Here is a 16,056-nt window from a genome sequence, read left to right as displayed (position 1 = left end):
GTGGAAGTCAAGATTTTTTGTAAATAAAGACTTTAATCTGTTTAGGGCTCAATGCTAAGGATTTTTACTGGCCCTGCCAAAATTTTCCCTGGCCCAACACAAAATTTATAAATAGCTGTTTTTACCATCATGGCTTTAAAAATGTGTCCGAAGATGATTCATGCATCAAACTGTAACAGACCAAACTTTAACCAAATATCAAAATGTTGTGATTTTTTTTAACTACTTACAATTATTTAAACATGTATAAAAAGTTTAAGGATATGTTGAATATAAAAGTTTAAAAGGTATTAGCTACTTTAGACATAACTCTGTTGTGAATAATTCACATTTAGACAGTTTAGCATATTCTGTTATGTGTAGCACATTATAAAGGAAACGGTGTATTCGCAACACAAGATAATATCAAACACATTGCATCTGTCTGCTTTATAAAAAAAAAAAGGTTAAATTTGTGAAAGGGTCAGTTCACTTATTATTTGTTCAAAACCCAGTCAAATTTAAGATTATATTATAATAATAATAATAATGAAGTAGTAGTAGAAATTATTATTGTATAATTATAATTATTATTATTATAATAATTTAGTATTAGGATTATTAAATAGTACTTTATTTATTTAATAATTTCTTAACTTACTATGCAGTGCGGTTAAACCATCAAGCCTTAAATTCAGTGGAAGCTTTTATTTTGAAAATTGAAGGGACAGAAGTTTCTGTTAAGACTATTTAATTAAATAGCAGCCCTCGCTGTTTGATAGTTGCACTGGGTCATATCGCAATTTCGATTTTATTTCAGTTAATTGTTCAGCCCTACCTTTATTAAAGTTCACCACACAGGTGATATCCCAACACACCATGAATAAATTAAATTAAAAAAGTATTTTTAAAATGTTCTTTCTAAAAAAAATACTACTACTAATAATAATTGTTAGTCCATTGTTAATAACTTGCAGTATTATATTTTTCTCATCAAAAGTAAAACGATTAATCACCATGATTGTTTTTTTTTTTTTTAAGTCTCTTCTCATCTTCATTGGCAAACTCAAATCACCCTGTATATTATGTAATCTGTGGTTGTTGTTTATTAACACGTTATTGTTATTTGTTGTAAGGTTGTTTTTTCCCATTTTTTTTCTGATATTCTTGAATATATGAATATATGCATTGTGATTTAATAAAAAAAAGTTTAATTGACAAGATTAACACTTTAGTCTAAGAGTTGCATATACAACTTTCACTGTGATTTTGGGTCATTTTTGGAGCTTGAGCGCTACTTGCCACTGTATGCTTTCAGGGATTTTTTTTTAAATCATACATCTTTAGAAAGACACGAGGCAGAGTAAATGATGAAAGAACTTCAATTTTTGGGTGAACTAATACTTCAACTGTCCCAGCATTTAGTGAACGGTCAATTAAAATCAAGTTCTAAAGAAAATAAATGGTTACAAACCCATAGGTTACAAAAACAGCAGGGATACAGAAAATAAAGAGTAAACAGTGTTGAGGCATTCTCAAAAATAGGAAATAATTGGCAGCATATGTTTAGTGTGTCAATTCTTTACTGACAAGTTAAGCTTATACTTTCAAAGTTGATTAAAACAATGTCTTAATAAAACACCTTAATTTGAGCAGCATTCAAACCAACCATGTTGTCAAACTATTTGAAAACTATATAAATTCAAATTTATAAGTTCATCTCCACATTGTTTAATCAGCAGCTCAACGGCTGAATGAGGCCTTTGTTTTCATTACCTTCCTGAACTGTAGAGCCAGCCATGCCCCCCGCTGTGTCTCCTTGGGAGACGATGGTGACTTTAATCTTGGCTCTTTTGGAGGCTTTGGTGGGAGTGGGACTTGTAGTCTGTCTCCTCTTCAGGTTGAGCCTCAGGTCATCTCGGTCCAAACCCTCCACTTGCTCACTGGGCACCGGCACTGAAACACACAATGCACACTGGTTAGGGGCCAACAGTCTGCAATAGACTGAAGCTCATTGATAGGTTCAGAAAGAGCCACTAGACAATATGGTTTGCTGCTGAGGACATTGATTTCTATGCTTTCAAAAGACTTCACACAAAAGCTTTTGGCTGGGTCCATTTGACAAGTTCGGTTCATTGGCTTTAGAATAAAAGATGTGATCTGGGGGTCTTTTAAGTTCTGGTTGCAAAGCTAAAGGCACAAAATAACTGGTTGATAAATATGAGTTTTTTGATGGCCGATGCTGAAACCGATATATATATATATATACACAGGTGAAACTCGAAAAATTAGAATATCATGCAAAAGTTCATTAATTTCAGTAATTCAACTTAAAAGGTGAAACTAATATATTATATAGACTCATTACAAGCAAAGTAAGATATTTCAAGCCTTTATTTGATATCATTTTGATGATTATGGCTTACAGCTTATGAAAACCCCAAATTCAGAATCTCAGAAAATTAGAATATTACATGAAATCAATAAAAAAAAAAAGGATTTTAAATACAGAAATGTCAGCCCTCTGAAAAGTATAATCATGCATATGTACTCAGTACTTGGTTTGGGCCCCTTTTGCATTAATTACTGCCTCAATGCGGCGTGGCATGGATGCTATCAGCCTGTGGCACTGCTGAGGTGTTATGGAAGACCAAGATGCTTCAATAGCGGCCTTCAGCTCTTCTGCATTGTTTGGTCTCATGTCTCTCATCTTTCTCTTATAATGCCCCATAGATTCTCTATGGGGTTCAGGTCAGGCGAGTTTGCTGGCCAATCAAGCACAGTAATACCATGGTCATTGAACCAGGTTTTGGTACTTTTGCAGTGTGGGCAGGTGCCAAGTCCTGCTGGAAAATGAAGTCAGCATCTCCATAAAGCTTGTCTGCTGAAGGAAGCATGAAGTGCTCTAAAATGTCCCGGTAGACGGCTGCGTTGACTCTGGACTTAATAAAGCACAGTGGACCAACACCAGCCGATGACATGGCTCCCCAAACCAACACAGACTGTGGAAACTTCACACTGGACTTCAAGCATCTTGGATTGTGTGCCTCTCTATTCTTCCTCCAGACTCTGGGACCTTGGTTTCCAAATGAGATGCAAAATTTGCTCTCATCAGAAAAGAGGACTTTGGACCACTGAGCAACAGACCAGTTCTTTTTTTCTTTAGCCCAGGTAAGACGTTTGACATTTGAAGCCCATGTCCAGGACCCGCCTGTGTGTGGTGGCTCTTGATGCAGTAACTCCAGCCTCAGTCCACTCCTTGTGAAGCTCCCCACACATTTGAATGGCCTTTTCCTGGCAATCCTCTCCAGGCTACGGTCATCCCTGCTGCTTGTGCACCTTTTTCTTCCACACTTTTCCCTTCCACTTAACTTTCTATTAATGTGCTTTGATACAGCACTTTGAGAACATCCAACTTCTTTTGCAATTACCTTTTGAGGCTTTCCCTCCTTGTGGAGGGTGTCAATGATGGTTTTCTGCACAACTGTCAGGTCAGCAGTCTTCCCCATGATTGTGAATTCAACTGAACCAGACTGAGAGACCATTTAAAGGCTCAGGAACCCTTTGCAGGTGTTTAGCTGATTAGAGTGTGACACTTTGAGCCTACAATACTGAACCTTTTCACAATATTCTAATTTTCTGAGATTCTGAATTTGGGGTTTTCATAAGCTGTAAGCCATAATCATCAAAATGATATCAAATAAAGGCTTGAAATATCTTACTTTGCTTGTAATGAGTCTATATAATATATTAGTTTCACCTTTTAAGTTGAATTACTGAAATTAATGAACTTTTGCATGATATTCTAATTTTTCGAGTTTCACCTGTATACACTGTTTATATAATGTTAATATTTTTTTTACTCATGATTAATCGCATCATTTTTCAGTTAATCGTTATTAATCGAAGATTTTCAAAGTACTGAAAATTTTACCATACTGGTTAACCGATATATTGCAGAGGCAAAAAAATAAATAAATCAGCAGATATACAGATTTTCTAATTATCGCTTTGCCTGATTTATTTAAGGAGGGTGTCAAGAAACGCTTGCTTGCACATGGAGCCCACTGAGACATGTAAATGTCCAATCACAGTTAGTTTTGTTGTTACGTGCCATCGTGTTACTACAATAGGCCGGTGTGTAACACAGTCTCATTTAATCGGTCCGGATATCAGAGCCGCAACAGAAGTGCAGGAGATCCTGTCAAGGTGCCCGTGTGTTTCACTCTCCCTCTCTCTCCTCAACAGTTTCCTGTAACTTTTTATATCATTAGTCATGTCAAATAAGATAACGATAAGAACTAATGATAAATAAGGCAAATGTCAATAAAACTAATAAAAACCATCTCCGAATATGCGGACACACCGTGTTTAAAACACACAACTCACAAACCTCAAAAAACTTGAGCAAATCCAGTGTCCTGTGGAGCGCTTGCAGTTCTTACCGCTTCACATGCACAGAGTAAATGTCATATTTACTATGTATTCTATGTACAATTGGTTTGATTTGCTCTTTTCTGAAAATGGGATTGCTTATGCACACATTCACAAATCGCCATTCATGGTTGCAAAATTATAGTTGTTGAATAGTCGTTAGATCTCATATTGTTGGATACCATGAGATCATATGAAACTCTACTGATGACATGCAAGTCGAGCACTGCAGCTCACGCCTGATTGAGGATATATGTATATATATATATATATATATAAACTTACGTGTCGTGTCTTTAAAGGAATCACCCCAGCACATATATACATCTTTAATGCATCATTTATTAAAGTGTAAATAATAAGGAAGCAGGTCATGTAAATAAGTACAAACTCTGGCATTTTTCTGTGCGGTCAGTGAGTTGCATGAAGTGACCGGATCTAAGAGGGAGAGATTGAAACTGCACCCCGCTGATGCACACTCTGGCGTGGGGAAGCTCGTCCCGCGCGTGCGCTTGCTGCAGCTAAAGCAAAACATGATGACTTTCATCGTATTGAATAATAATCAGGGGCGGAATTACAATTTCTGTTGTGATCTGCTCTCTCTTTGTGCGCCCATCAACCAAGCCTCCCTCGAAATGCGAGATGTGGTGACAAAATTGTGCAAAGCGGCTCACATGCAGGAATAAATTGGGCTTTCCTCGATATCATGGATGTGATACATTTGAATGCCACATTATCATTTTCTATTTTAAAAGTGCTATGGATGGTGGTGCACCGATCAGGAAATTTGAGGCCGATACATTCACCTATTTTTTAAACACTGAGATCAGCTGATACCGATCCAATCAGTTTTGTTTTTTAAAGTGCCCTTTGCTACACTTTTACTTGTTATATGCTGCAGTTATGTTTATGCCGCACACTGTAATATTACATTCACTTTACAGTAATTGTTAAATGCTACCATTTACAGTGTATTCAGAAATTATTCAGACCCCTTCGTTTTTTGTTTGACATTTTATGTTGCAGCCTTATATTAAAATGCTATAAAATAAAATAAATCACATCAATCTACAGCCCATACCCCATAATGACAAAGCAAAAAACACGATTTTTGATTATTTAGCAAATGTATAAAAAAAAAAAAACTGAAATATCACAAGTATTCAGACCCTTTGAAATGACACTTAAAATTTAGCTCAGGTGCATCCCATTTCTCTGGATAATCTTTGAGATATTTCTGCACATTGATTGGAGTCCATCTGTGGCAAATTAATTTGATTGGACATGATTTGGGAAGGCACACACGTGTCTATAGAAGTTCTCACAGCTGAAAAATTCAAATCAGAGCAAAAACCAAGTCATGAGGTCAAAGGAACTGCCTGCATAGCTCAGAGACAGGATTGTGTACAGACACAGATCTGGGGAAGGCTACAAATGTTTTTTGGGCTGCATTTAAGGTTCCCAAGAGCACAGTGGCCTTAATTTTTAAATGGAAGTTTGGAATAACCAGGACTCTTCCTAGAGCTGGCTGCCCGGCCAAACCGAGCAATCGGGGAGAAGGGCCTTGGTAAGAGAGGTGACCTAGAACCCGATGGTCACTATGGTTAAGCTCCAGAGATCATGTGTGGAGACGGGAGAAACTTGCAGTAGTGCAACCATCACTGCAACACTCCACCAATCTGGGCATTATGGCAGAGTGGTCAGAACCTCAGACTGGCCCGAAGGTTCACCTTCCAACTGGACAATGACCCCGAGCACACAAAACAATGCAAATGTGGCTTAGGGATAATTCTGTGAATGTCCTTGAGTGGCCCTGCTAATCCCTGAACTTGAACCCAATCGAACATTTCTGGAGAGACTTGAAAATGGCTGACCACCTGGTACCAACAGTCCCCATCAAATTTGACAGAGCTAGAGAGGATTTACAAAGTTATCAAAAATCTAGTTTTTGCTTTGTCATTATAGGGTATGGAGTGTAGATTGATGTGAAAAAGCATTTTAGCATAAGGCTGCAACATAACAAAATGTGAAAAAAAAATGAAGGGGTCTGAATACATTCTAAATGCACTGTATTTGAATAGAAAACTTGTTCTGAATAGTGCTGTTGTCACGCTGTTGTCAGCAACTTGACTTTGCACAATTCACCAGATTAAAGGTGCCTTTTTGTCAGTAATACTGTAAATATATAAGCAGCAGTCATTATTTTAAGCATTCACTATTATCATTGCCTTAAGCAAACAAGCAGGTGAAACATTTAAAAAGACAGACACAGATGATATGACAGACAACTCATTTTGGCAGAGGAAAACAGGGAGATGAAAGGTGAAGAAAAGGAGCAGACAAAAGGAAAAAGAGAGGGAGAGATACTTACCAAAGAGACAGGAAGGGCTGCCAGGAGGAATGCTTTTCCTCACCAGCATATTATGTTTCATAAAAGCAGCAAACTGAGCTGTAGTGAACAGAAGACAAAGATAGAGAGTGAAGAAGAAATGGGAGGGGATAGAGAAGAAAGGAAATCACACAACATTACTGCTGGATGGGACTTGAGATAACCCATGCCATTTAACACGCACAGGCATTAGCACAACAACTCAATGTTAAAACTGGGGGCATACACACGGGACACTAGAAGAGGTGCGATGAAATAGAAAAGAATTCTCCTCCGACATTGCAGAGAACAAATGTTAAATGTAAGGCTGGACAATAAGGATTGCCCGATGGCCCAGGGCCACTGTGAGAGATTCGGGCCAGTTCCTAGAACTGTCACTTACCCGAATGGGCCAGTGCTGCACTTATAATTTGTGCAAAAATTAAACTTCTAACCACGGTGATATTGGTGATATATAGGACTGTAAATCCATCTCTCTCCATTGTTCTCTCTCATAATTCCTCTGTGTAGCTTAAAAGCTGTATAACATGCACGCGCTCTCGTAAAGGCAGAGCGCTAGTACTGTTTCCAAAGGAACAAAAAAAAGTGTTCTTTTCTCTCATTTCTTTTTTGTACCTTTGGATATGAAGCGCAATATATGCACAAGCAGGCATTAAGAATTACTTCTGAATTCAGAAACAAAAGATATACTTGACAAAGATGAGATACACCTGACAACAGACACATTCTTTGATAAAATTGCAAGTAATATTTTTCAGTTAACCAACAAGTCCTGACTGACCACCTTTATGAAAATATACTTTCATTAGCCATTAACAAACATTATAGAATAGCTTCAACAGATAAGTAGATCATAAACATTAATTTAAATGTATTTTAAGTTTTAACAAATAATCTGTTCAGCAATGTAGCCTATAGGCTAGAACTAGGCAACTTGAGGCCCACAGGCCGCATCCGGCCCTCGACATGGTTTAATGTGGTCTGCGGCTCATTTAACATAAAAGCGTTTTTTTCCCCATTGGACATTTCAGTTATCTTGCATTGTGACTTAACACACCTCCACAAGCATTTAACATGCTAAGGGTTGCCAGATAAGAGATGCAACACCCCAGTTTGAGACTTATACTTGTACAAATTGGAAATATTCCACCTAATGTTACACTTATTTTGTGCTATCTGGCAAACATGTACGCGAGTGCGCTCTTTCTAGCGCTACCTTTCATCTTTAATTAAACTTCGAAATCTCTAGTGCAATATTCTTCAAGGAAAAGTGTTATAAGGCCACTCTGTGTCCGTTCTTGTGCTGTTTGGTGCTACTACGTTTGCAGGTAAACCTTCAGTCACTCAGTTAACAAGCCGACTTTTTAAAAGTGTACTTTGCATTAGAATAGATGAACTAGGGAGTTTTTATTCTGATGGTGCTATAAAAGATAAGTTCAGGTGTCTGATGACACTCAGCGGGAAAACAGGAAATATTAATACAATTATAATAAATGTGAATAAGAAGAATATTGTTGCCTTTCTTAACCACATCTCTTTGTGAGACAAACATTTCAACCATGATGAAAAAAATACAGGGCACAATCTAATGTGAAGGATGACTTGGGGGTTATTGGTCAGCGTCTGCCTGTCACCAATTACACCCAGGATTGACAAGCTCTAAAAGACCATCTTACCAAGTCTAGGACAAGTTGCACACATTTATAGTGATGTTAAACTAATGTTCCAAGTTGTATAATTAATTTTTAATTACATGTTTTGTGATCCATTTCTAATTGTAAGTTTGAGATTTGCAACATACGCTGGTCGGGGGCCTATTTGGTCACCGGGGGCCTTACACTAAAACGTTTGAGAACCACTGCTCTACATAATGTTTATTACATGTCACAACTGATTTAGTAGCAAGACTCCTTTCTCAGGAATTCAGATGTTTTATTACATTCAGCCAACAATCAAATCTTTAATCCTGCTTGTGAACACACTACTCATGACCCAAAGTTGACAGCATGACTGCACAGGTGACCGAAAACCCATCCTCTGCTCCACTCAAATGTATTTATGAATTCCTGTCTGTAAAGCACTTATATGGGGTAACATAAGGCTATAAGGTTACATCTTGCAAACCATTAATGTGATACAATTTTGGTGGAAATTGTCTTAAAAACAAAATAATATATATATATATATATATATATATATATATATAATAAAACATACATTTTTTTAGAGCCATGATGGTAAAAACAGCCGTTTTAAATTTTTGTGTTGGGCCAGTGAAAATGTTGGCAGGGCAAGTAAAAATCTAGAAAAGATCCTGTGTTGAGCCCTGTTATAGAATACTCACAGTGCATTGGTTCTTTACTTTAAAAACAGGGCTGCATCACACTGCTTAACAAGAGCATTGAACATGGTGCAAGATGCTGGTAAGTCAAAATGTGATCCAGGATCTTTGTCTGACTCTGATGTACATGGACCACCAATTAAAACTAGATTTCTTCCTTTCTAAAGACAACATGAGTGCTGCTTTCCTATGCAAAAAATGCTGCCACGATGCTAGGGTGTTGTAATACTGATATTAGCCATAACATGCACCACAACTAAGAGCTCAGGGATGCACCGATAACATTTATTCTCTCCAGATCTGATTCTGATACCTGAACTCTCAGTATCGGCCGATACCAATCCAATACCAACGTTGTTGTTTTTTTAATGAGTTAAAAAAATATATATATATATACACCTTACGTTTACTCTTTTATATGTAAAGAAACAAAACAAAACAATCTAACAAAAAAATTTTTCATTATAAATTAGAGACAAACACCCATGTGGAGCCTTTTAAGAAAAACTCTCTTTTTAAATAGTCTACTGGATTATGAAGCAGCACAACTGACAGTAATTACAGTGAAAGTCTTCAGTAGAAGAGAAGGCAGTTCTCTTTACACATTTTTTCAACTTGTATCTGGACTTAGATTCAGACCTCTTTTGTTCATTTCAGTTGTAATAGAATATCAATGCACTTTTCAATCCCAGTTGTTTTTTGGAACCTATAAATAATAATAACACCAATAACAATAATCGTATTATTTTAACAATAAATGTTCAAATTTTATTACACAATAGTAATGTATTTCAGTTGAAATTGGGCTTGGGCTTTTATTTTGATTGAGCATTCCAGGAAGACGGTGACCTCTGTTTAATATGCTTTTAATTAAAAATCTGGCAAACTGTTTCTCTGTTTCCAATCTCAATGCATGTTATAAGCTAAATGAATTATTGAGCATCTGCATCCGAGAAATAATTTTTGTAGAGCGCTAGCGTATTACAAGCCACTCTGAGAACTGACAACAGCAGTGTGTCATCAGCCCACGTGTGCTGTGTAAGACACACTAGAGCACTGCTCATTTACTGAAGCGCTGTGCATGCAGACTATATATACATATGTATTTTATAAAACAAAGCCTTTTCCAACAATTGTTTACAAACAGATTGTTTCACTTTTAATGAACTATATCACAATTACAGTGGGTCAGAAGTTTACATATACCAAGTTAACTGTGCCTTTAAGCATCTTGGAAAATTCCAGAAAAATATGTGTCTAGCCTTTAGACAATTAGCTTCTGATAGGATGTGTACTGAAATGGAGGTGTACCTGTGGATGTATTTTATGGCCTACCTTCAAACTCAGTGTCTCTTTGCTTGACATCATGGGAAAATCAAAAGAAATCAGCAAAGACCTTAGAAAAAATTGTGAACCTCCACAAGTCTGGTTCATCCTTGGGATCAATTTCCAAATGCCTCAAGGTAATACTTTCATCTGTACAAACAACAGTACGCAAGTATATACACCATGGGACCAGGCAGCAATCATACCGCTCAGGAATGAGATTCTGTCTCCTAGAGATGAACGTAGTTTGGTGCGAAAAGTGCAAATCAATCCCAGAACAACAGTAAAGTAACATGTCAAGATACCAGAGGAAACAGGTAGACAAGTATCTATGTCCAAAGTAAAACGAGTCCTATATTGACATAACCTGAAAGGCTGCTCAGCCAGGAAGAAGCCACTGCTCCAAAACTGCCATAAAAAAGCCAGACTACAGTTTCAAGTGCACATGGGACCACATCTTTTTGGAGAAATGTCCTCTGGTCTAAAGAAACAAATACTGAACTGTTTGGCCATAATGACCATTGTTATGTTTGGAGGAAAAAGGGTGAGACTTGCAAGCTGAAGAACATCATCCCAACCATGAAGCATGAGGGTTGCAGCATCATGTTGTGGGAGTGCTCTGCTGCAGGAGGGACTGGTGCACTTCACAAAATAGATGGCATCATGAGGAAGGAAAATTAAGTGGATATATTGAAGTAACATCTCAAGACATCAGCCAGGAAGTTAAAGCTCGGTCGCAAATGGGTCTTCCAAATGGACAATGACCACAAGTATACCTCCAAAGTTGTGGCAAAATAGCTTAAGGACAACAAAGTCAAGGTATTGGAGTGGCCATCACAAAGCCCTGACCTCAATCCGAGAGAACATTTTTGGGCAGAACTGAAAAAGTGTGTGTGAGCAAGGAGGCCTACAAACCTGACTCGTTACACCAGTTCTGTCTGGAAGAATGTGCCAAAATTCCAGCAACTTACTGTGAGAAGCTTGTGAAAGGCTACCCAAAACATTTTACCCAAGTTATACAATTTAAAAGGCAAGGCTACCAAATACTAACAAAGTGTATGTAAACTTCTGACCCACTTGGAATGTGATGAAAGAAATAAAAGCTGAAATAAATCATTCTCTCTACTATTTTCTGACATCCTAACTGACCTAAGACAGGGAATGTTTTCTGCAAATAAATGTCAGGAATTGTGAAAAACTGCATTTAAATGTATTTAAGGTATATGTAAACTTCTGACTTCAACCATATGAACTACTTTAAAAGTGCTTATATGGTTCTTTTATGGTATTTCCGGAGCTTGAATGGGATAATCACTAATACACTGTATCAGATTTGGATCTGGTTCTGATACCCGATCCAGTTTAACACGGCAGTATAGGAGACGATAACAATTCAGGTATCAGATTGGCACATCCAAAGTTTAGACGAAACAAGCATGCATCCTATGTGCATGCCTCCTTATAGCTCTGTGACCAAATGTGTTTGTTTGTACCTGGAAAGATACACACCTTGTGCTTGTTTGTGTGTGAGCACAGTTCCTGAGCGCTGCATGTGGGTCTTCAGAAGCTGTGTGGCAGTAATGAGGCTGGATTTCTGAGCCGGAGACAGACCGACGGTCTTTGGTTTGGGACTGGCTGTAGGACTACTGCAAACACTGGACATATCCTGTAGAGGACACATTGCAGATGTACGAATGACTTAGTGAAGAGATGTTCAATGGTTTGACCTGCCTTTAAAGCCTAATTGCACCCATATTTTGGCTAGGGATATGCACGAGTAATCATTCTGCACCAGCTAGTCGACTGTTAAATACACTACTCTAATCTCTCAAATGCATTTTCCTTTGCACATTTTCCTGCCATGAGCAATGCTGAATTACACTGGTTTTTTACCCTCTGAATCTCTCATCAAATCTTGCAGTTACAATTGAGTCCACTGGGTGTGCTGTGGATGTGTGTCTTCGAGGTGTTTGGTGAGAGATGTCGTCATGGCATCTTTGGCCAATTGTGAAGTCAAGTGGGGGAATATTTTTAATATTTTGATTCTTATTGAATTATTCTGTATTGTTCCACTTTGGTGAATAAAAGTATACATTTCTTTCCATAAGAGCAAACTCTGTACATTATTCCAAACTTTTGGCTGCCAGTGTACACAGCTGTAGTTCAATGTCTGTGTTTCTTTGCCCACTCTAATCTTTTCTTTTTGTTTTCCGGTTTCAATGGCTTTTTCTTTGCAATTCTTCCCATAAGGCCTGCACCCTGAGTCTTCTCTTTACTGTTGTACATGAAACTGGTGTTGAGTGGGTAGAATTCAATGAAGCTGTCAGCTGAGGATATGCGAGGCATCTATTTCTCAAACTAGAGACTCTGATGTACTTATCCTCTTGTTTAGTTGTACATCTGACCTTCCACATCTCTTTCTGTCCTTGTTAGAGCCAGTTGTCCTTAGTCTTTGAAGACTGTACACCTTTGTATGAAATCTTCAGTTTTTTGGCAATTTCAAGCATTGTATAGCCTTCATTCCTTAAAACAATTATTGACTGTTGAGTTTCTAGAGAAAGCCCTTTCTTTTTTTTTTTTTGCCATTTTTGGCCTAATATTGACCATAAGACATGCCAGTCTATTGCATACTGTGGCAACTCAAAAACAAATGTTAAGCTTAATTTAAAGAAATAGTTCACCTAAAAATTTAAATTAGCTGATAATTAACTCACCCTCAGGTCATCCAATATGTATCAGAGTTTCTTTCTTCATCAAAACAGAATTTAAGATTTTTAGGATTTCATTTCAGGCCTCCACCTTTAAAGAATGCAAGGCCAAATTGCATATTTAGGGTGCATCAAAATAATCCACAAGACTCCAGTCGACAAATATGGATTTATATACTTTTTAACAACAAATTTTCGCTTCCGTACATCTCTGTGACTCGTCATGTGGAGGAAGGAAGGAAGTGCGTCATTGTTTACAAGAGAAACTTGCACAGACCAAGCACCATACACAAACCAAAACAGTCCAAAACAATATAAAAAAAATAATTTCCAAATAATAATAAAAAAACTAAATTACAGCAGTAAATAACCATCCTTTATTTTGGAGCAATGCCGTTGCATTATCTACTTGTGCTTTTTCTTTAGCAGAAATATATAGGCTATGAGACTGTCAGGAATTCAAGCCACATAAGTTGTAGTTAGTGAAACCAAGTGCGAGAGCGTTTTACACTGTGAGATCAATGGTACAGGTGATATCACACAGTAGAGAAGCTTCACAAACTGAAGAAGAGGTAACAGGCGAAACAAAAGTTTTCACACATACCTGAGTTCGCTGGAAAAACAGCAAGGGCAAAGCCGATGAATTCAGATATCGACCCTTTGTTTCTTTCGATGGTCTGAAATCTGAAAATGTGTGAAATGTTCACTGCACACCCTCCCAATTTTTGAGAGAATGTTGGTGTGTACTGATATCCACGTTCAGTGTGATAAGCCAGAGCTTCAATTGCTCATGATCATGTATTTTCAATATAATCGATGAAAAGTTTATATTTTTCCCAGCGTGCAGTTTCTGAAGGTTGAAGCATCAAGGATACACACACCAAATGGCCATTTTGAACAATACACTTATACAAATACAAATCTACAGCAAAAACAATTAAACTTTTGTACAGCACTCCTCTTGTAAACAATGACGTGCTTCCTGCCTCCTCCAAGTGACGTGTGACCTTACCAACAAGCTTACGTCATCCTCTCATGAGCGCATCACAGAGATGTACGGAAGCAAATTTAAATTCTATTTTGATGAAGAAAGAAACTGAGATACATCTTGGATGTAAATTATCATTTTTGGGTGAACTATTCCTTTAATGAACCAAATAGCTTGCAGCAGTGTTTAATATAATGTCAAGTGATTTTCTAGTATCAAATTAGCAATTTAGCATGATTACTCAAGAATAAGGTGTTTGAGTGATGACTGCTGGAATGTCACAAAATATGACTTTATTTTTTGTTTTTTCCAAATAGTGATGGTGCTGTTTTTTACATCAGTAATGTCCTGACTGTACTTTGTGATCAGTTGAATGCCACTTTGGTGAATTAATATACTAATTTCCTTCCAAAACAGCAAAATCTGGACATTATTCCAAACTTTTGGGCACCAGTGTGTGTGTGTATATATATATATATATATATACAAAAATGAATACACACACACACAAAATTAAAACCTCCTGCCTAATATTGTGTGGGCCCCCCTCGTGCCGCTAAAGCAGCGCCAACCCATTCTTCTCACCACAATTGTACAGAGCAGTTATCCAAGTTATTGTAGACTTTGTCAGTTAGAACCAGTCTGGCCATTCTCTGTTGACCTCTCTCATCAACAAGGCATTTCCATACACAGAACTGCCCCTCACTAGATTCTTTTTGTTTTTGGCACCATTCGGAGTAAATTCTAGCAACTGTTCTGCTTGAAAATCCCAGGAGATCAGCAGTTACAGAAATACTCAAACCAGTCCATCTGGCACATGTGTTTTGAACAGTGCAACCATGTTTTTTAGTCTGATTAGTCCACATTTCAAATAGTCTTTGAAAAAAACAGAGCCGTCTTGTTCTCAAACAGGAAAAGGATCATCCAAGCCGTTATCCTTTTTGTTTTTATTAGCATTTTTCATACTGTCCCAACTTTCTCAAAGAGTGTCATGACACACTATTTTTGCTAGCTCTAATAGCGATCGCTATAGCATTGGTGTTCTCTGGGAGCAACTGGCTGAAACGCAATCCTTCACATAATAAATGTGTCAGATCACTCTCATTGGATCTCAATAGTGTCAGATTCCATATTTGGACAATCCACGTGTCACATGTTCAGTTTTGTTATTGCGATAAAAAAAAAAAAAAAGCCAACATTCACCACTTGTTTATCTGAATTATATAGCATGTGAAATGGTAAAAATGTTATGGCCTTTATGTAGATTCAGAGTTTATATATGTGCATTACCCTAATGCCACCAATATTGTGAGTGCAAATGTTTTTGCTGTTATTTATTTGAACTTTTTTGTGCATATTGATAATTTATTTTTATTTTACAAAAAGAAAAGCTGAGTTTGTTGAAGTTCTTATTTTCAAACTGTTCTTGTTATTGTTTGAAGAAAAAAATTATAATATAAATTTCACATACTTGTTATTTTTTACATTTTAATTTACAAGTAAATAGAAAATGTAGGGAAAAACTATACATTTAGCTTAATATACTAAAGTAAACGACAGGACAAACTAAATAGTTTTGGAATTAGGGCTGGGTGATAAAACGATATCAATATATATCACGATAAAGAAAATCCACGATAAGCTTTTGAGGAATTTTTGATATTTACTGCGTGTCGCTAAAACACAAGCAGTTCGACTTTCTGCTTGACGCTAGCTTGCGAGCATGACGCTAGGCTTTCGTAGGAATTAATAGAAAACGCTCTCAGCTTCGCTCACAACGTGCCAGTGGTAACGTAGGGTCAGACTGGATGAACTTGCTAATGCTAGCTGCCTTGCTAACAATTAGTTTACGTCGGACACCAGATTGATTCCATCCGCACCCCAAGATTCA

At 37.3% G+C, this 16,056-nt stretch overlaps 1 protein-coding gene across 7 annotated transcripts in view; it reads right to left on the bottom strand.

The window, feature by feature from the left end:
• Positions 1-16,056, bottom strand: part of kansl3 (KAT8 regulatory NSL complex subunit 3) — a 51,345-nt gene that overhangs the window by 16,623 nt on the left and 18,666 nt on the right. For 5 of the 7 annotated variants that reach the window (XM_052108038.1, XM_052108039.1, XM_052108042.1 and 2 more), the window contains exons 14-16: positions 11,979-12,135; positions 6,785-6,862; positions 1,756-1,935 (exon numbers count right to left, since the gene is read on the bottom strand). In XM_052108038.1, coding sequence (XP_051963998.1) covers positions 1,756-1,935; positions 6,785-6,862; positions 11,979-12,135 — 415 coding nt within the window. The remainder of the gene's footprint in view (positions 1-1,755; positions 1,936-6,784; positions 6,863-11,978; positions 12,136-16,056) is intronic. The other 2 variants (XM_052108040.1, XM_052108045.1) reach the window with 1 other exon arrangement.

The sequence above is a fragment of the Xyrauchen texanus genome, chromosome 37, assembly GCF_025860055.1.
Source record: "Xyrauchen texanus isolate HMW12.3.18 chromosome 37, RBS_HiC_50CHRs, whole genome shotgun sequence".
NCBI lineage: Eukaryota > Metazoa > Chordata > Actinopteri > Cypriniformes > Catostomidae > Xyrauchen > Xyrauchen texanus.
Note: the sequence above shows the minus strand (reverse complement) of the source record. Positions and strands in the feature narration are given on the sequence as shown.